The sequence below is a fragment of the Microcaecilia unicolor genome, chromosome 5 (genome assembly GCF_901765095.1).
Source record: "Microcaecilia unicolor chromosome 5, aMicUni1.1, whole genome shotgun sequence".
In the NCBI taxonomy this organism is placed as follows: Eukaryota; Metazoa; Chordata; class Amphibia; order Gymnophiona; family Siphonopidae; genus Microcaecilia; species Microcaecilia unicolor.
In genome coordinates, this window is record NC_044035.1 from 327,354,480 (window position 1) to 327,376,773 (window position 22,294).

General features: G+C 45.6%; 1 protein-coding gene across 1 annotated transcript in view; it reads right to left on the reverse strand.

The window, feature by feature from the left end:
- Nucleotides 1–22,294, reverse strand: part of LOC115469857 (protein BEAN1-like) — a 70,647-nt gene that overhangs the window by 33,697 nt on the left and 14,656 nt on the right. Inside the window, exon 3 of the mRNA XM_030202580.1 lies at nucleotides 19,563–19,697. Coding sequence (XP_030058440.1) covers nucleotides 19,563–19,697 — 135 coding nt within the window. The remainder of the gene's footprint in view (nucleotides 1–19,562; nucleotides 19,698–22,294) is intronic.

Consider the following 22,294-nt stretch of genomic DNA (forward strand, 5'->3'; position numbering starts at 1 on the left):
TACGCGCGTTAACTGTGTACATGCCTATAAAATCCCTATAGGCGCCTACACGGTTAGCGCGCACGCTAATTGTAGGCACGTTAAAAACGCTAACGCACCTTAGTGAACAGGGCCCTAAATGTTTAGGGGGGGGTCCTTTTACTAAGGTGCGCTGAAAAATGGCCTGTGGTAGTGTAGGCGCGTGTTTTGGGTGCACGCAGATCCATTTTTCAACGCGCCTGCAAAAAAAAAATGCCCTTTTAAAAATTTTTGCCGAAAATGGACGTGCGGCAAAATCAAAATTGCCGCGTGTCCATTTTGGGTCTGAGACCTTACCGCCAGCCACTGACCTAGCAGTAAAGTCTCATGCGGTAACTGGGCGGTAATGACCTGCGCGTGACCGATATGTGCCAAAAATAAAATTACCGCAATAGCCACGCGGTAGTCGGCAGTAACTCCATTTTGGCGCACATTGGGCGTGCAAAGACGCTTATGCGGCTTAGCAAAAGGGACCCCAGGAGAGGCCTTCTCAGATGATCTTAACAAGGCAAAATACGTCAAAAAGGTGACAGCAAAAGCATGAAAGATGCTTGGGTGCATAGGGAAAGGAATGGCCAGCACGAAAAAGGAGGTGATAACGCCTCAGTGTAAGCCTATGGTGAGATGACATTTACAGTACTGCACGTTCAAAAAGATATAAACAGGACGGAGCCAGTCCAGAGGGTGGTTACTCAAATGGTCAATGGTATAGCAGTGAAATGAGATCTAGAAAACATTGTTTTGCTTTCCAATGAGTGACGAAGAAATACGGAATAAGTGAGTAATCTGAAATAATGACCACTTGAAGAAAATGTGCCAATAGCCAGTACATTGGTAAGTAATCAGTAGTACAGTGCGAGCTTTCTAATCTTTTGTAGAATTAATACTGACAGAAAGCAATGTTTAGTAACCTGGCATTTCCATGAGAAACACTGTTGTTTAAATATTTCCTTTTTTATACCGTGTAAATGGTTCTTAATCAAGTCTTCTCAAATGGCACTCTCTCAGTGAAGGTCTTTTGAGACTCGTATCAATGTATTTTTGTTCTATGTGACTGGATGTGTCATAGCTATATTCCAGGAAATGTGAAATTGAGGACCTATGATCTTTTATTTTTACAGTGGTAGCTTTACAGAAATGTAATTAACCTCAGTGAAGTGAAACTCCTAAGAAAAGTAAATAGCTTTAGAAATGGATCTGATTAAATTTTGACCTTCAATGAGAATTTACATTACCATTAAAAATATATTAGAGTCAAACACACAGGCCATATGATGGCAATGCACTGCCGTAAGGAGTGATTTGAGTTTGATTCTTTGATCAGGGCTTCTGCCCTCTAAGTTGGCTAGGGTAGACTTTGCTGCATACCAGTGTTTAGAGCAGTGGTTCTCAATCAGTGTGTCACAACACACTGGTGAGTCACCAAGAGCTGAGAGGTAGGTCACCAGAAATTTGACAGACAGCACCCTTGTGCTTTTCTCACTGATCTCATCTCATGGCTTCCAGTATCATCTTTACGCAGATGACACCCAGCTCTATCTCTCCACACCAGACATCACCGCAGAGACCCAGGCCAAGGTATCGGCCTGCCTATCCGACATTGCTGCCTGGATGTCCAACCGCCACCTGAAGCTGAACATGTCCAAGACCGAGCTCCTCGTCTTTCCACCTAAGCCCACTTCTCCTCTTCCCCCACTCTCTATCTCAGTTGATGGCACCCTCATCCTCCCCGTCTCATCTGCTCGCAACCTCGGGGTCATCTTCGACTCCTCCCTCTCCTTCTCTGCGCATATCCAGCAGACTGCCAAAACCTGTCGCTTCTTCCTTTTCAACATCAACAAAATTCGCCCTTTCCTCTCTGAGCACACCACCCAAACTCTCGTCCACGCTCTCATTACCTCTCGTCTCGACTACTGCAACTTGCTCCTCACTGGCCTCCCACTCAGCCATCTATCCCCCCTTCAATCCATTCAGAACTCTGTCGCACGTCTCACATTCCGCCAGAACCGATATACTCATATCACCCCTTCTCCTCAAGTCGCTTCACTGGCTTCCGATCAGATACCGCATCCAATTCAAGCTTCTCCTCCTTACTTACAAATGCACTCACTCTGCTGCTCCACCCTACCTCTCTACCCTCATCTCCCCCTACGTTCCTGCCCGTAACCTCCGCTCACATGACAAATCCCTCCTCTCAGTACCCTTCTCCACCATTGCCAACCCCAGGCTCCGCTCATTTTGCCTTGCCTCACCCTATACCTGGAACAGTCTTCCTGAATCCCTACGCCAAGCCCCCTCCCTACCCATCTTCAAATCCTTGCTTAAAGCTCACCTCTTCAATGCTGCGTTCGGAACCTAACCTTTCGAACATATAGGTTGCCCCAATCTGTCTGACCTATCTGATTAACTGTACATTGTCTTTTTAGATTGTAAGCTCTTCGAGCAGGGACTGTCCTTCCATGTTAAATTGTACAGCGCTGCGTAACCCTAGTAGCGCTTTAGAAATGTTAAGTAGTAGTAGTAGTAGTGTGGTGGGTTGAGGAGAGTTGAGAACCAGGAAGTCTAATACTTAATCTCCATAACTAGTCCCTGCTTCTGTCATCAGCCCCAACTGGAAAAGTTGCAGGCCTATGGCACATCCCTCCCTCCACCCCAGCAGTCACCACCATTGAATCTGGATTTCTCTTGCATCATTGTCTACAGCAGAGAAATGATATCTAGGCGTTTTTCTTTGTTCAGCTGTGAATTGAAGTGCTCAGTTTGTCATGCATGTGAACATTATCTGTTAGGTGTGTCACAACAGAAGAAAGGTTGAGAACAACTGGCTTAGAGCAGTTCAAGGGGAGGATATCATAGTCATTCCACAATGGTGACACCTAGTGGCCTGATTTAAGGTTCTGAATTACAGGGCCCATGAAGGAGCCCTGCTGCATAACCATGTTCCCCAGCTGAGGAACATCACTGCAATGAATGTACTAGAACAAGTTGGGAGGTAGGGAAGTGTATTGGTTAGTGCAATTTAGCCCCCCCTGTTTACTAAGCCACACGGCAATGCCAACAAAGCCCATTCAAAGTGAATGGGCTGTGTCTTACACGGCAGCTGCTAGCACGGCTTAGTAAACAGGGAGGTATGTTTGTTAAAGTGTCTCAACAAAGCCAAATGAACTGAACACGAAGTGAAAATTTCTGCCATGTGCACCTCCCTATTGGGTGGGGATATAAAAGAGGGAAAAAAAAGTTGCAAATAAAAGTTCCAAACCTGGGTTTCCAATTGAGCTGGAGGCCCGATGTACTTATTCCAAAAAAATATTTTATGTGTGTGTGTGTGTTTAAGAAATTATGGATTTTGGAGCTGAAGATGCATTGCAATAGGGTTGGCCTTCATGTTCCCAGCTTCCTCCTTCATCCACAACTTCAGTACAATCTTCTTAACCAAGATAACTGCCACCTTCATAAATATCCTCCTTGCTTCCAGAATTCCCACTTCCCTCATGGGTCCCTCTTCCACCAGCAGCAGCAACCTACAGGTCCACTCCACTTTCTCTAGCCAGCAGCCTCCTCTATGACTGTTACGCTCTCACTGTGGCTGTACTTTCATACACTCTAGAAAAGAATGCACAAAAGTTCCAGTGGATTTTCCGCATGCTTCCTTCATCCATAAATTTTGTATTTCCCTTCCTGTTCTGTAATATAAGCTCCATGGAATATTTTATATTAAGAACATAAGAATAGCCATACTGGGTCAGACCAATGGTCCATCTAGCCCATCTAACAGTGGCCAATCCAGGTCACAAGTACCTGGATGAAACTCAATTAGTAGCAACATTCCATGCTACCAATCCCGGGGCAAGCAGTGGTTTCCCCCATGCCCATCTAAATAAAAGACTATGGACTTTTCCTCCAGGAACTTGTCCAAATCTTTTTTAAACCCAGATATGCTAATCGCTGCTAACACATCCTCTGGCAGCGAGTTCCAGAGCTCGACTATTCATGGAATGAAAAAATATTTCCTCTTATTTGTTTTAAAAGTATTTCCATGCAGTTTCATCGAGTGTCCCTTGGTCTTTGTACTTTTTGAATGAGTGAAAAATAGATTCGCTTCTACCTGTTCTATACCACTCAGGATTTTATAGACTTCAATCATATTCTCCCTCAGCCATCTCTTTTCTAAGCTGAAGAGTCCTAACTTCTTTAGCCTTTCCATCCCCTTTAGCTCGACTGCCATACTGCAGTCAATGTATTTTTTTTAATTATAAAGAAGTATTTATTAAAAATACAGAGATAACAGAAAGACAGACATCCAAAGATACACAATAGCATGTTAATACATAACAAAAGAACATTAAAGATCTCAGATAAATATCCAAGTTCACCTTAAAAACAACTTCTAAATTTTTAATTTTGTGTTTATGAAAATAATCCCTAACCCATTCCCCCCCGACCAAAAAAAACCCCCCAAAACTCAAAACGAACAGTGAGTTATAAAAGGCACCCAAATATCCTCCCACTTTGTTAAAGTGTGATGTCTGATAGCCCACAACCTCTCCATTTCACAAACATACCACAACTTATTCAACCGTGAAATCAAGGATGGAACATGAGCAGACTTCCAATGGGCTGCAAGCGTAACCCTGGCAGCGGACATAGCATGATGAACCAAAACACCCTGGGATGTGGTTGGACCTGGAGGAGTACCTGGAAGTAAGAAAAATTCTGGGGACCACTTAATAGATGTTGAAAGCCATTTCTGGAGTCGATATTGAACCGCCTTCCAAAATGCTCGTACCTTAGTACAGGTCCACCAGACATGACCCATGGCACCCCTTTGACCACACCCCCTCCAGCATAAAGGCGAAACTGCCTTAAACATGTGATGCAAACGAACAGGAGTCAAGTACCACCTATATAAAACTTTTACCGCATTTTCTTTAAATGGAACCGAAACAGACGTCTTTAATAGCGCATGTTCCATACGAGCCCAAACATCAGCACCCAATGTCAAACCCAGCTCCTGATGCCAATGCATAGATCGCTATGGACTCCTTACAAACTAGTGAAAGTTAGTATACATGAATCTAACAGGTGCTGGACTTGTAAAAACGAAACAGGAACTCTAACTCACATGACCTTCTCTTGTGTCTATTTAAAATGTTACTGGAATAAAGTATGGAGTACTACATAAAGCTAAATTGCTTTGTATACTTATTTTCTTGCTATTAAAACATTTTACATTCTTGGAAAGATCTATCTAAAGTGGAATTCAATATGTGGTGGAATACCATTTGCTTGACTGTCAAATACGAAAGGGTTGCTGCTGAAAGAAATAAAACCATCTCTTTTCCCAAAACTTGGACACCTCGGCAGGACTACTGTAACTTAAATCCACAATATTTCTATTTATTTATTTATTGCATTTGTACCCCAAATTATCCCACCTTTTTGCAGGCTCTATACACTTTACTAAAACGCTACTTGTTATAATCACTCTGGGGTCCTTTTACTAAGCTGCGGGAAAGAGGGCCCTGCGGTAGAGGCGGGGGTCGTTTTTCCCACACTGCAGGGCCCTTTCTACTGCAGCGGGTAAAAAGCCCCTTAAAAAACGGCCATGCAGTAAGATTACTCTTACTGCGGGGCCATGCGGGGGGGGGGGGGGGGGGGGGGGGGGCACAACGCCACCCACTGAGGTGGCGGTAAGGTCTCCTGTGGTAAACAGGCGAATTTTGTTGATTTATTCATTAACAAATTCAGAATGCTTCATTTATTAAAATGGGTATATTTTACAGGAAAAACATAGAAAGAAACTTAAATATTCTGTTTTATTGAATTAGACCACATTAGGAGATGGGGATTAAGAATCAAAAACCAAAAGAAGATTCCAAGCATCCCCAGCTTTAATAGCACAGATTCGGAGTACTCTTCTGCACCCCAATTCTCTACAGTATTTCCCTTCTTGCTGCTCTTCTCAATTGGCTTCACAAATGCAGGTAGGTGCAGGACCATTTCCCTGTGTGCATTGCCTCTAGTTTTGCCGGTCTCACCCCCTATAATGTAACCTTCCTCCTGCATTACAGGCCGTGGGACCGGCAGATCTAGGAAGGACGCGCACAGGAAAACAGTCCCGCGCCTGCATCTTTATAGCTGTGTTTACCAGAAAAGGTTTGGGTTTCAAAGAGTCCAGATTCTTGGGTGGATGAGATTTCTCATTTTCGAAGGGTCTGGATTCCTGGCAGTCGGATTTTTGCACTTACTACTACTACTACTACTTAATATTTCTAAAGCACTACTAGGGTTACGCAGCGCTGCACAGTTTAACAAAGAAGGACAGTCCCTGCTCAAAGGAGCTTACAATCTAATGGACAACATGTGCGGACAGTCAAATTGGGGCAGTCTAGATTTCCTGGATAGAGGTGAAATGGTTAGGTGCCGAAGGTGACATTGAAGAGATGGGCTTTGAGCAAGGATTTAAAGATGGGCAGGGAGGGGGCTTGGCGTATGGGCTCAGGAAGTTTGTTCCAAGCATAGGGAGAGGCAAGGCAGAAAGGGCGGAGCCTGGAGTTGGCAATGGTGGAGAAGGGAACAGAGAGGAGGGATATGTCCTGTGAGCGGAGGTTTCGGGTAGGGGCGTAAGGGGAGATGAGTAGAGAGGTAATGGCTGCAAATTGAGTGCATTTGTAGGTTAGTAGGAGAAGCTTGAACTGTATGCGGTACCTGATCGGAAGCCAGTGAAGTGACTTGAGGAGAGGTGTGATATGAGCATATCGGTCTAGGCGGAAGATAAGACGTGCAGCAGAGTTCTGAATGGATTGAAGGGGGGATAGATGGCTAAGTGGGAGGCCAGTGAGGAGTAGGTTGCAATAGTCAAGGTGAGAGGTAATGAGAGAGTGGACGAGAGTTCGGATGGTGTGCTCAGAGAGGAAAGGGCGAATTTTGCTGATGTTACAGAGAAAGAAGCGACAGGTCTTGGCTATCTGCTGGATATGCGCGGAGAAGGAGAGGGAGGAGTCGAAGATGACTCCGAGGTTGCGGGCAGATGAGACGGGGAGGATGAGGGTGTCATCGACTGAGATAGAGAGTGGAGGGAGAAGAGAGGTGGGTTTGGGTGGAAAGACAATAAGCTCTGTCTTGGGCATGTTCAGTTTCAGGTGGCGGCTGGACATCCAGGCAGCAATGTCGGATAAGCAGGCCGATACTTTGGCCTGGGTTTCCGCAGTGATGTCTGGTGTGGAGAGATAAAGCTGGGTGTCGTTGGCATAGAGATGATATTGGAAACCATGAGATGAAATCAGCAAGCCCAGGGAAGAGGTGTAGACTTGTACTGTACTTTTATCAAGCAGGGCTCCCAGAACCAAATTTGCATGAAATACCATTTTCACACAATGAGATGCACCTCCTGCCAGAGAAAAGCGGGAAAAGGCTGGAGACTCATATGAAATCCTGTTGCACCCTTCATAGGGATGTATTAACTCTTTTTAAAGTGCTTGTAGACATTTGTCCTCTATATCTGTTAACTTGTGTGCGCAATTTTACGCTTAAGGCTGGATTCAGTAAATGGCGCTGAAGGAAGGCCCCTGGGATTGGTTGAAGCAGCCCAATCCAGTGGCGTAGCTACGTGTCGGCCTGGGTGAACACAGGCCCACCCATTCTTGGCGCAGGCCCACCCAGCAGCAGCACCCCACATCAACATCTCTCCTCCTCTGTGACATCCTGGTATCTGACCTCCCGCTGCTGAACCCCGTCTCTCCCTGCTGTACCTTACAGGTGTCCCCGGTGCCTGCACTGAATCAATTATTGCTGCCTGCACCGACTCCACAGGCTTCCATCGGCCGGGTCCCGCCCTCGGCCATTTTGAATCTCACCGAGACCGTCAGGCTGCATACAGGAAGATGGAGAGCAGCGCGCTGGGCAGGAAAGAGGGGGCTCTTTCCTCCCCCGACGTCACTAGACCACCAGGGAAGATCGCGTGACGTGAGTAGGGAGAAGTGGTGACAGGGCCAGGGGGAGGGCGATCCCGAACTCGGGGGGAGGGCGGGAGGGAGGAAAATCGCTACCTTCGGACTATAAGACGCACCCCCCATTTTCCTCCCAAATTTGGGGGGAAAAAAGTGCATCTTATAGTCCGAAAAATACGGTACTTTAACAACTGGCTCCCAAAATTCTTAAAAAACTAACAAATGGCTCTTGAGAGCAGGTGCAAGCCGGCTTCAGCACACCACTGCCTGTTAGTATGCATAGTTATGTCTGCAAGTTATAGAATAGTATCAGTTGCATGAGCAACTTAATGATTAGCTGCTAATTGGCATTAACTATCAATTACTGGCTATAATTGGGGTTAATTGGCACTAATTAGCAGTTATGTGCATAAATGCCAGTCATCAGTATTTTATACACTATGCGTGCAAAATCTATCGTGCACAACTGAAAGGTGGTGTGGACCTGGGAGGGGCATGGGCAGTTCATAGAAATGCCCAGCAGGAGCGCATGCAATTTATAGAATTCTAGCATTTATGCCCCAGCTGTCCGCAGTTAGGTGCAAGCAATTACATCAGCCTCTGAGCTAGCGTAAGAGCTCACACTTAAAGTAAGGCGTGCAATTGCACACTTATGCTAGCGTGTTTTATTCCAGCACCTAACTTTAGGCATCCTTTTGAGAATTACCCTCTTCTAGTGCAATGGTGATAAAGTATTCAAGTACAATTAGTTCCTTCTCTAAAGAGATTCTCAGTGGGTAGCTGAAATAGCAGGTAAAAAAAAACAAACTTGTCCAAGGTCCTAAGAACTGCTATCAAGAGAAGGATTTGTACCCTGGCTTTTAGTCCACTGCACAAACCACTAGGCCACTTCTCCCCCTCCACCTTACTGATGGTGTTGACAGAAGGATAAGTGGTTTGCTTTATGGGTTTTTTTTTTCTATCCATCTTCTAACTTCTGTTCTTTTATGTGTTAAGCATTTGGACAAGCAAAGCATCTGGCCAGAAAGATTTCTCTTTATTGATTCTGGCTGGGGGCCAATCTTGCATCCTTTATTGCTCTGACATCTGGTTTCTTCTGTAATTTTATCTTTGGACAATGTTTCCTTGTTCCTAAAATGTCTTTCATCACAGACTCAAAAACACCTTTCACGAGGACTTGGTGAAAACATTTGGAATCGAGTATCATCAGCCACCAGCACTCTGCTTTTCTTTCAGCGTGTGAATCTCTGTCATGATTTTAGTTGCTAAAAAGGTGGCAGGTATGACACTTCCCAATAATTATAAAAAAATAAATTGATAGCTTTAAACTAGGTTCCCTTGTTTTAGATTTGGTTCATGCATTTTCTGTAGTACTTCAAGACAAGTTACATTTAGAATTAGTAGCTATGTCCCTGTCCCCAGAGGGCTTACAAGCTTAGGGCTGGATTTACTAAAAAGTGTGCTGCCATATTAATAGTAAACTAGGAAAAAATGCCCGTTTCAGAACGTAATGAAACGGGCGCTAGCAAGGGGCCCCCTCCCTCCGTCCCTCCGAGGTACTTGCCTTGTTCGCCACAGTTTCCGTTTCGGCCCTTTCAGAACGCAATGAAACGGGCGCTAGCAAGGGGCCCCCTCCCTCTGTCCCTCCGAGGTACTTGCCTTGTTCGCCACAGTTTCTGTTTCGGCCCTCGAGTGTCATAGCTCCGCCCTCGAGGGCGGTGCAGACACTCCAGGGCACACCGGATATCTCGGGCGCCTCAACTTCCGTGGAGGCTTCAGAACGTTGGGGTTGCCTTTTATATAGAGAGATAGGTCCCAGTGCATAAAATGGGACCTGAAGTAAATAATACATAATGGCAGGGCTGTTCTCAGGGCTGCATGGGGTATGATTCAAGTCAGGAAGCTCCTGCATATTGGTCTCTTTTAGCAAATATAGCCCTACATAAAAATATAAGTGTTGCCATATTGGGACAGACTGAAGGTCTATCAAGCCCAGGATCCTGTTTCCAACAGTGGCCAATCCAGGTTACAAGTACCTGGCAATAATCCCCAAACAGTACAGCACCCCCCTATTCCCTTTACTGTGGCTGCCTGAGCCTTTGACGAAACAGGAAGTTACATCAGAGAGACGGCCGCAGTAAAGGGAAGAGGCGGGTGCCTGCGGCAGCGTAAGGGAATCGCTGCCACTGCCGGGTTTGGAACGTCACCGTGAGGTAAAATGCCGCGAAGGGGGAAGATGCAGTCCCTCCGAGGTGCCGCTCCTGATGAGTGCCACCTAAGGCCCCCGCTTCAGGTGGTCTAATGGTCGGGCCACCCCTGCCTCCCAGTCTCGTAAGGTCCTCTTGTAATTTTTAATAATCCTCTTGTGAAATGTGAATGGAGGGCGGTGACTTACCAAGGAGCATTAATAGGATTTGTACCCTGGATTTTCTGGTTCTCAGTTCCCTACTCTAACCACTAGGGGCTGGATTCAATAAATGGCACCCAAAGATAGGATCTGGGACGATCCACGCTAAGTTGGCATTCTGTAAAGGGCGCACTGTGTGGAACACCCTTTATAGAAAATTAGTTTAACGTGAATTTCACACCTAACTGGGCATGAGCACTTATGACTGCCAAAATTGGTGTCAATACCGGTACCTGACTGATGGCAGTTAAGCATGCGTACGTCTACAAGTGCTATAAAAATGATAAGTAGTAGTAGTAATTTCTGGGAACGCCCTGACCTGCCCATGCTCCTCCCATGGCCACACCCCCTTTGCAGTTACCTAAATTTCATAGCACACATGCATGTTATAGAATAAGGTAGCGGTTCCAAAACCTCATCCTGGAGGCACCCTGGCCAGTCAGGTTTTCAGGTTACCCACAATGAATATTCATGAGATAAATTTGCATGCAGTGGTGGCAGTGCATGCAAAGTTAGACATAGTTTATAGAATATGCTCACATGCCGTTCTTCTGACTAAAATTTAGGCGACCTATTTAGGCCACCTACAACCAGGCTTAAGATCAGGCATATTCCATAATAGTGCACATACTTTTTTGAAATGCCCACAAACCGCCCATTCCACTCCCCCTTTTCGACTGTGCACATTAGAATTTAAGCTCACAGCATTAAGTAGAGTACGCCTAGAAAGTTGTGCACGTACACTCTAATTAAAGCCAATTAGTGCTATTAATTGGTTAAGTACAAATTAGTGGCGCTGATTGGTTTGTTAATTAAGTTAAGGCGCCATATATAGAATTTGAGGGACTATCTCCAAAGTGGATAGTTTTCTGCATGTCATGACACTAATGAACCTCACTCCTACGTCAAGGAATATGGGGTATGCATTGTAGCGTCTATGTGACATCTATGCAAATTGAATCTTGTTTCAAGTTTATTAACAACTAGTAAAAAAGGCCCGTTTCTGAAACCAATGAAACGGGCGCTAGCAAGGTATTTGTTTTCTGCCATGAATGTGTTGTAGGTGATTTTTATTATAATTGTGTTGTGTTGGTAATGAATAATTGAAATTTTTGTTTTATGTTCAATTTTTTTTGTAGTGTTGTTTGTTTTGTTTTTGCTGTTTTTCTTTTGCTGACTTTTTGTATGATGTGAGTGGGTGGTGGTGGTAGGGGGTGTGGAGGTTATCAGAGTTTGTGTGTGTTGCTTGCGGGAAGGGGGGGTTGGGAGGAATTTATGTCTGTCTGTGTGTCTGAAACATGCTGTTTTTCCTTTGGAGAGTGTTTGTATGATGTGAGTGGGTGGTGGTGGTGGGGTGTGTGTGTGTGTGTGGAGGTTGACAGAGTTTGTGCTTGGGGGAAGGGGGGTGTTTGAAGGAATTTATGTCTGTGTGTGTGTAGCGGCATCTGTGTGGCAGAGTCTGGCCACTCACCTGGGTAAACTTTAATTCGTTTCTGTTGTCATCACCACACCGTTTGTTCCTCTCTGTTTTTAAAGGAATGGTTGAGTATTGGCTGTCAGTTTGTGAAATGACAGCTGGTGGTGTGCGTGAGTGGCGAGACACAGTGAGTGTAGTGGATGCGCACGGGCGTTTGCTGTGAGTGTGCGAGTTGTTTGGCGCTAGAGAGAGTGACAGCGGGAGGCAGGGTATTCGGTGCGCTGTTGCGTTTGGTTTGGGCACGCGAGTCTTTTTGCTGGAGAGATAGTATGATTGTTCATCAGGGTATGCACTGCGCAGGTGCGATTGGTTTGGGCACTCGAGTCTTTTTGCGGGGGAGACAGTGAGATCATTCGTCAGGGTATGCGCTGAGTGCTTGTTGTGGGCATGTGAGTGGAGTTTTTTTTTTTTTTGAAGGTGCGATTCTTTCATGGCGATTTTTCCGCCCTCGACGTCATTACGATTTGACGCGAGGGCGGAGCATAGTGAGATGGAGCCTGAGCTTCGGATGTTACAAACCCTTCAATGAAGCCACGGAGTCAGCTTCAGAACGTTGAGGGTGCTTTTTATTATATAGGATGTGATACACATCCTAAGAGGTTTACAATAAAATCAATTACAAAACAGAGAAACTAACAAGAGAAAGATACATACATACAGAAACAAGAACTCCATTATCAAGATAGGAAAGAAGAAGATAAAGCTTACAAGAGAGCATATAATGCTCAAAGAGAATGGATGTTCCAGCATCCAGTATACAGTGAGGAAGATAACTATTTGCATATTGCCTTTCACCCATTATGTTATTGATGTAAAAAATCTCATTTGTACATATTGACCCATTCTTTTGATTTATTCACAGTTTAATCAGATACCATGGTTTGCATATACCAGAGGTCACAATTTAGGAGAGATGTTATTGGTTAACAAACAGTTCACAGGGTTTAACCACAGGACATTTGGTCATTATAAGTGTGATAACTGTATTTACTGTCAATACGTTATAGAAACACAAACAATAACAATACCTAATACATCTGGAAAAACTTTCTTTTTGAGATTTGAAACAGATTGCAATTCTCAACAGGTTGTTTATGGTATCCAGTGTCCATGTGGTCTTTGGTATATTGGGCAAACCAAAAGGAACGTACAACAGTGGATAGCTCAACATTTGTGCAATTTAAGGGTAAAGCGGGGCCCCCCCTAGTACATTGGGGTACAGCACAGCATCAAATAGAAGATTAAAAAATGTGCTGTACTATTTCAAATGTATTATGGTTGGGGAGGTGATGTATCTGCATTATAAGGGCAATGCTTTATTTTTACTTGGAAAATAGTTTTTCCTAGGGGGTTAAATAAGGAGGTGGAATGGGGTATGATTTGAATGGAATGGCAATATTCAACCAATCAAAGCTGACAATACAGATGTCTTAACGCGCATGCGTCAGCGTCTTTTTCTCTTGACTCCGACACTACTTCTGCATGAGCACCAACCTTGGAATTCCTAGCTTACATAAGTATTGCCATACTGGGACAGACCAAAGGTCCATCAAGCCCAGCATCCTGTTTCCAACAGTGGCCACTCCAGGTCACAAATACCTGGCAAGATCCTCAAAAAGTACAAAACATTTTATATTGCTTATCCCAGAAATAGTGGATTTTCCCCAAGTCTATTTAATAATGGTCTATGGACTTTTCCTTTAGGAAGCTGTCCAAAACTTTTTAAAACTCCACTAAGCTAACCGCCCTTACCACATTCTCTGGCAATGAATTCCAGAGTTTAATTACACGTTGAGTGAAGAAACATTTTCTCCGATTAGTTTTAAATTGACTACATTGTAGCTTCATCGCATGCCCCCTAGTCCTAGTATTTTTGGAAAGCGTAAACAGACGCTTCACATCTACCCGTTCAATTCCACTCATTATTTTATAGACCTCTATCATATCTCCCCTCAGCTGCCTTTTCTCCAAGCTGAAGAGCCCTAGACGCTTTAACCTTTCCTCATAGGGAAGTCGTCCCATCTCCTTTATCATTTTCGTCGCCCTTCTCTGTACCTTTTCTAATTCCACTATATCTTTTTTGAGATGCGGCGACCAGAATTGAACACAGAAAATGAGCAACTGCTATGGGACACATGATTTAACATGATTCATGTCGGCAGCTGGTTACCTATTATTCAACTTTTTTGAAAGATATCACATAAAAATAAGTGTGATTTTTGGGAGTTAGAATAATGTTGTTGAAAGATGAATGAAATCATGAATAATTAGTGAGGACCAATGATGATTTTTGATGCAAGTTCATTGATAAGGATTATTTCAGTGAACCATTCATCTTCTGATGGTCCATCATACGTTGAAAGGGGCATCTTAAAAGATTGTGATAGCATTTGCACATATTCTCCTTACTTCCACTTTTCTGGAAAGAGACCACATCCACACTTCTCCAGTTCTCTGAGGCCACTCAGAGAATGGAGCTGCTAGAACTTCATTAAATTCCTCCAGTACCCTTGAATATATCCCATCCAGCCCCATCACTTTTTCTTCTTTTAATTTAGCTAGCTCCTCATGAACACAGCCTTCTTACATTTACATACCTAACCCTTATCTCTCTATATAAAACGCACCTCCAACGTTCGAATGAAGCCTCTGTTAGCCAAAAGTGAAGGGGGTGAGATCGCATTGTGTCTGCCCCGCCCACGCGTCAAACGTGATGACGTCGAGGGCGGAGCAATGACACTCATCCAATCGCAACGCTCTGCAGCGAAGCGTCAGGGAAGGAGGCGGCGCTCTCAACGTCTAGCCTTCCCTTCGCTGTGTTCCGCCTTCTTCTGACGTCAAGGATGACGTCAAAAGAAGGCGGAACACAGCGAAGGGAAACCTAGACGTCGGGAGCACCGCCTCCTTCCCTGACGCTTCGCTGCCGGAACCACGGAGGTACATTTAAAAACAAAAAAAATAAATAAAAACCATGTTGGGGGGAGCGAAGAGGGTGGCCACAAAAGAAAAACAATGGGAGCGGGAGGGCAGGGGAGAAACGACACCATGGATGCGAAGGGGGAGGGGGGGGAAGAAGAGGGCGGCCCAGGCTGGGACATGGGAGAGAGAGGAGCATGGATGCAAGGGGGGGGGGGTCATGGAAGGGAGACAGGGGACTTGCTGGAAAAGGATGAATGGAGGCGGCAGGGGACAGAGGAGCATGGATGGGCATGGATTGGGAGGGCAGGGCTCAGGGAGAGAGGGCAATTGCTGGAAAGGGATGAATGGAGGGGGCAGGGGACAGAGGAGCATGGATGGGCATGGATTGGGAGGGCAGGACTCAGGGAGAGAGGGAAATTGCTGGATAGGGATGAATAGAGGGGACAGATGGGCATGGATGGATATGGATTGCAGGACAGGCCTCAGGGAGACAGGGCAATTGCTGGATAGGGAAAAATGGAGGGGCCAGGTGACAGATGAGCATGGATGGCCATGGATTGGAAGGGCAGGACTCAGGGAGACGGGAATTGCTGAATAGGGATGAATGGAGGGGACAGATGGCCATGGATGGATATGGATTGCAGGGCAGGCCTCAGGCAGAGAGGGGAAATGCTGGATAGGGAAAAATGGAGGGGCCAGGTGACAGATGAGCATGGATGGGCATGGATTGGAAGGGCAGGACTCAGGGAGAGGGGAATTGCTGGATAGGGATGAATGGAGGGCACAGATGGGCATGGATGCATATGGATTGCAGGGCAGGCCTCAGGCAGAGAGGGGAATTGCTGGATAGGGATGAATGGAGGGGCCAGGTGAAAGAGGAGCATGGATTGGAAGGGCAGGACTCAGGGAGAGGGGAATTGCTGGATAGGGATGAATGGAGGGGACAGATGGCCATGGATGGATATGGATTGCAGGGCAGGCCTCAGGCAGAGAGGGGAAATGCTGGATAGGGAAAAATGGAGGGGCCAGGTGACAAAGGAGCATGGATGGGCATGGATTGGAAGGGCAGGACTCATGGAGAGGGGAATTGCTGGATAGGGATGAATGGAGGGGACAGATGTCCATGGATGCATATGGATTGCAGGGCAGGCCTCAGGGAGACAGCGGAATTGCTGGATAGGGATGAATGGAGGGGCCAGGTGACAGAGGAGCGTGGATTGGACTCACACTTTCACTCTGACTCTCAAACACTCACTCTCACATACACTCTCCCAAACACACACACTCCGAGGAAAACCTTGCTAGCGCCCATTTCATTTGTGTCAGAAACGGGCCTTTTTTACTAGTATACCATAAAGTTCAAGTCAGATTACAGATTAAGAACTAGAATAGCTATCTAGGAATTACAATTTATCCGAAAATGACAGTATTAATAACTAAAAGAGTAACAGGCTTATTTTCGAAAGAGAAGGACGCCCATCTTTCGACACAAATTGGAAGATGGGCGTCCTTCTCACAGGGTCGTCCAAATCGGCATAATCGAAAGCCGATTTTGGGCGTCCCCAACTGCTTTCCGTCACGGGGACAACCAAAGTTCACGGGGGCGTGCTGGAGGCGTAGCGAAGGTGGGACTTGGGCGTGCCTAACACATGGGCGTCCTTGACCCATAATGGAAAAAAAAGGGCGTCCCTGACGAGCACTTGGACGACTTTACCTGGTCCTGTTTTTCTTACGACCAAGGCACAAAAAGGTGCCCGAACTGACCAGATGACCACCGGAGAGAATCGGGGATCACCTCCCCTTACTCCCCCAGTAGTCACTAATCCCCTCCCACCCTCAAAAAAGCAACTTTAAAAATCTTTTGTGCCAGCCTCTATGCCAGCCTCAAATGTCATACTCAGCTCCATCACAGCAGTATGCAGGTCCCCTGCAGCAGTGTTAGTGGGTGCAGTGCACTTCAGGCAGGCGGACCCAGGCCCATCCCCCTCCTACCTGTCACACTTGTGGTGGTAAATGGGAGCCCTCCAAAACCCACCAGAAAAACCACTGTACCCACATCTAGGTGCCCCCCTTCACCCGTAAAGGCTATGGTAGTGGTGTACAGTGGTGGGTAGTGGGTTTTGGGGGGGTTTGGGGGGCTCAGCACACAAGATAAGGGAGCTATGCACCTGAGAGCAATTTCTGAAGTCCACTGCAGTGCCCCCTAGGGTGCCCGGCTGGTGTCCTGACATGTCAGGGGGGCCAGTGCACTACGAATTCTAGCTCCTCCCACGACCAAAGGGCTTGCATTTGGTCGTTTCTAAGATGGGCATCCTTAGTTTCCATTATCGCCGAAAATCAGAAACAACCAAGTCTAGAGACGACCATCTCTAAGGACAACCTAAATTTCAGGATTTGGGTGTCCTCAACTGTATTATTGAAACAAAAGACGGGCGTCCATCTTGTTTCGATAATTCGGGTTTCCCCGCCCCTCCATCTGGAAGTTTTGCGAGGACATCCTCAGCAAAACTTGGGTGTTCCCTTCGATTATGCTCCTCTAAATAACAAATTACAATTTCTGAGATAAAACATATTCACAGAACAAGGCAGTCTTTATAGCTTTCTGAAAAACATGATAGCTAGTCAAGTAAATTCCACGCCTTAGCCGCTAGAAAAAAGAATAGTAAGGAAAAACTTTTCACAGACGTGCTGCTTCTAGGATTGGGCAAGGCCAAACTGGTAAGGTTACACATTGAATATATTTTGTGGGAACATGATAGACAAATAAGTCTACATATATAGAGTGGCACTGTTCTCTGAACAATAAAGTTTAAACAAATTCTGGCTTTTTGACAGGAAGCCAATGCAACTTGAAAAATGGGATTATTCTATCGTATTCATGAAGGGCAAAAACCAAACGGATCACAACATTTCGTACTGTTTGTAATCTTTTCCATAGATATTTTGGGCATCCCAGATAAACAATGTTTCAATAGTCCAATTTAGACAATATTAAAGATTGAAAATCCTTTGAGGTCTACTTCATTTCCTTTCCTACATGTATTTATTTTCTGTGGTGCTACTCCTGGCCCTTCTGTGAATACAGAACAGAGATACTGTTAAGCAATTCCACTTTATTCTCATCACTACTACATATTTCTCCTGTCCACCCTTGATTCTGACAATGCCACAGATATTAAATTGTACTTCACAGGACAAGCACCAAAATCTACAGTAAATACCTTCTGCTTCACACTCTAGCTGTGCTCACATTCTTTGGCTTTTTATGCAGAAGAGAAACAAGGGATCAAGAGAATATCAACTTTTCAGCCCCACAAACAAAGCACTGAGGGGCCCTTTTACAAAAAGGCGCTAAGGGTAGTGCCGGCTTGGCACTTGGCGATTCGCCCTACCACCAGGCTCCCAGGGGAGCCCAATGGTAATTCTGACTACCGCCGTAAATTCCAGTGCTAGAAAATATTTTTTAATTTTCTAGCACCGGGGGCGTGCCCGGCGGTAATCAGGCAGAGTTACTGCTGGGCTACTGCCGGAACCCCTACCGCCTCCTAGATAGGAGGAGGTAAGGGCTCCCCCAGGAAATGGGCATGTGGCAAGCTTTTTTTTTTTTGAAAATATCTTTATTATGTCTTTGGTGCATAATAATGTCAAGATAAAGTACAAATGCATGTCCCTACAAGGGGACTTCCGCTGGTACAACAACAAACAAAGTGAAAGCCAATACACAAGTATATCACAAAATAGACTTCACGCCTATGGCTTATAGTTATGTAAAACACCTTTGACTTTTTGGTTATGGTTAAACTTCCCACCCCTCCCATCCCCCCACCCCCCCTGTTGTCCACTGCTAGTAACCAGGCAATTCTAGTCTCTCTGATTTCCTCTTGGAGATTCCTTTCACTCCCCTCTCCCGAGTAGTAGCTTAGCATCATTTATTCCTCAATTATTATCAGCCGAGGGATCCAGCAACAATGCTTCAGCCTCAGGAATTCTACCCCATAGCATTCGGTATTGCTTCAATCCTGGAGATGCATGAGGTTGTATTGTCTTCATTACCCAGCTAGCCATTTCTCTCATCAGGCCCATCCACACTTTGAGCTGGGGAGGGGCAGTATCTATCCATGACATCAGAATACACTTTTTGACTAGTATGGTGGCCACTATTATGAACTTACATTGGGCCTCACTCAGCCCTTGCTCTCTCAGATTCATCGAGCTACCCAAATATGTAACTGAGTAGGACCATTCAAATTCATCTTGCACCAAGCACTCTATATGTGTAAGGGCGCCCTGCCAAAGCTCACCCAGCTTAGGGCATTCCATAAAGGAGTGCAGTAATGTTCCCACATGCGCTCTACATTTCACACATTGATCATCAGGCCACAACCCCAGTGCTTTCCCTTTTGCCCTGGAGACGTGAACCCTGTGCAAAATGTGAAATTGTATCTCCTGTAAAGCAGTGTTTGGTGTAACCTTGCAAAGCTCTCCAAAGGCCTTCCCTAATTCTTCCTCAGTTACTGTGCCCCCAATGTGGCAAGCTTTTAACTTACTGCATGGCCATTTCCTTCCTTAAAAGAAAAAAAACTGCTTTTTACCAGCAGAAGTAAAAGGGGGCCTTGGTGCACGGCAAACTCACACGCCGATGCCACCACAGGGCAACTTTTACCGCCGTTTGGTAAAAGGGGCCCTGAATGATCTGAATTTTGAGACTCCCAGGGATCAGTTTGACAGGCTGTACACCACAATTAAAAAAGAGGCACGAGGAAGGAGGAGGAGGAGTGGAGAAGTGACTCACTTGAGCATGTTAGTTTGATGGCCATGTACTCTCTGCCGCAGTCCTTCTGGTAGTGACAGTGGAGCCAGTTCAGCAGGCAGGGCCCCTTCCCACACTCTAATGCTTCTTTTTTGCAGGGCAGGATACTCTGCTCAGCTAAGGGAAAGACAAAGAATTAAAGACCTTAGGTGTCATACTGATGGACTCATTGGGGCCAATATTCAGATCATGGGAGTTGGTTCTAGATCAGTTCCCACCTGGACAGTTCCCACCCACCAATTCCCATCTGGACAATTCCCACCTAACAGTTCCCACCCTCCAATTCCAGTCTGGACAATTCCCACCTAATAGTTCCCATCTGGACTATTCCCACCTAGGACAATTCCCACCCATAACCCAAAAAATACAAAACAAATTAGGACAAGTAATCTCCCTCCCTTTCCTCTTCCAGATCATTTTGGGGGGGCAGTACCCCCTTATAAACCCCCCCCCATCATTATCTTTTATATATACCTTTCCAGACATGCAGTTCACGTGTGTGTGTGTGTGGGGGGGGTATTTTTATTTTATTTGTTACATTTCTATCTCACATTTTCCCACCTATTTGCAGGCTCAATATGGCTTACGAGGACTTATGGGACCTGATACAAGAAAGAAGCTACAGTCGGTAAAAAAACAAGGCTAGGGAGGGTGAGAAATGACCGGGGGAGGGGTGGAAACGTCCTTGGTGGGAATTGTCCCCCTTAAGTGGGAATTGACCCGGTGGGAATTGTCCTAGGCGGGAATTGTCTTGGGAGAACTGGCAGGTGGGAACTGCCCGGGGGGGAACTCAGGCGCCTGATACCGCGAGAGTTAGACCAGCCAACTGCCACGGTCTGCGCTAAGCTCAGATAGTCAGTGCCGAGCCATTTCCGGTGACTGACATTGAATATCTGGTTTATTTTTGGCTGGTTTAAAGATAACTGGCTAAGCCGATATTCAGCGCTAGCAGGTTATCTTTAAAGCGGCCAAAGATATCCCACGTTTTCACGCAGCCAAATATGGCCACTAAAACGGCTTTAAAAAGCGGTGGACAGACGGTTCTATTGGGGGATATAACTGGCTATCTGCTAGTCGCTAACCGGCAATATTCAGTGACAGATAGCTGATTATCCCCTGCCGAATACTGCCAGATAGCTGGCTATGTACCATTTAACCGGTCAGATGCCGCTCCTAGTCGGTTAAATGGTTTTGAATATCGGGGAAATTATATTCACAACCCCTCCTGGGAGTTCAGCCTCTCTTTTTAGCTACTTTGGAACATTCATGAACTACAGAACATTTTTTTTTTAAACATAGAAACATAGAAAAAGAGGGCAGATAAAGATCACATGGCCTATCCAGGCTGCTCATCCATGCCGATTACTGAACTCTATTTTTTTTCTCTCTCATAGGAATTCTCTTTGCCTGTCCCATGCTTTCTTGATTTCAGATATAACCCTCATTCCCACCACTTCCACTAAGAGCCAGATGCACAAAACCTAACGAGCCCACAACTTGCATTTTAAAATGGTTCCAGGCAGTTTAAAACGCAAGTAATTTACCGGGGGCATGCACCAAGGGCATTTTTCCTGTCACGGTAGCAGGCAACGAAAACGGAATGCAAATTATCCAAAGGCTATTATAATGAGCTGCAGTACCGTTGTAGCTCATTATAATGAGATGCACTACCGTTTTTCCGATTCCCTTACCGTGGAAACCCTAACGTGAGGTCTGCACCTCTCGTTAGGGCTCCTGTGAGGGAATCGGAAAGGAAAAGGGCCCTAAAAAAAGGCAAAAAAGAAAAAAAAAAGCAGCAAGAACACGTGAGGGGTGTCCTTTATGGACGTACTCTGCCTGCGCTTGTGAGGGACGTATTTTCGCTGGTCTTTTTTTTTTTTTTTTTTTAGTTTTGTCTCCCCGGCGCTGCTCACCTTCTGTAGCAGCGAGGAGAAGGGAATTGGGGACCTGCGAGTCGATCCGGAGTTTGCTCCTCTTCCAGGTCTCTTCAGCCAATCAGAGTGCGTGTAGCTGACACCAGCAAGCTAGATGCGCTTTCATTGGCTGAAGAGACCCAAGAAGAGGAGCATAACCGAATGGGACGTCCCGATTCTCCGACTGGCTACCAAGGTAATGGTGAATGCAACGGAGCTACAACTAGCTCATTTGCATTCCCTTTCCTTAGTGAATTCCCGTTCCCTACCGATTCGCTATGGAATCGGTAGGGAACGGGAATTACCGACGACTTCAGTGCATCTTCCTCTATGAGGCTGTTCCAGGCATCCAACACCCTTCCTGTAAAAACTATTTCCCTATATAACTTCTGAGTTTATCCTCTTTTACTTTCATCTTACACCCCACCTGATCCATAGCTTCCTTTCAGCTGAAAGAGGCCTCTGAGGTATTTAAATATTTCTATCATGGTTAGTTTTTTAAGCCTCTCCTCGCATGCTTTAGGATGAAGCAAACTGACTATTTTGGGAGGGGGTGGTTTAGTCTTGTGGTCTGTGTAATAACTGAAGGAGCAGAGAGGAAAAACTGAGAATCCTAGCCGGGGAAGAAGTTTTTCTTACACACCCAAGCAGCTCATATCTGTGGAGGTAACGGCATAAACTCTGTATTATCATCACCCAGACTTCAGGCAGAAGAGTTACTGAGAGATAATCTGGTCTAGGTAAGGGTGTTACTTCCAGACATAGTGGAATCTTAGCGGAGACTGGTTGGGAAGCAAAACC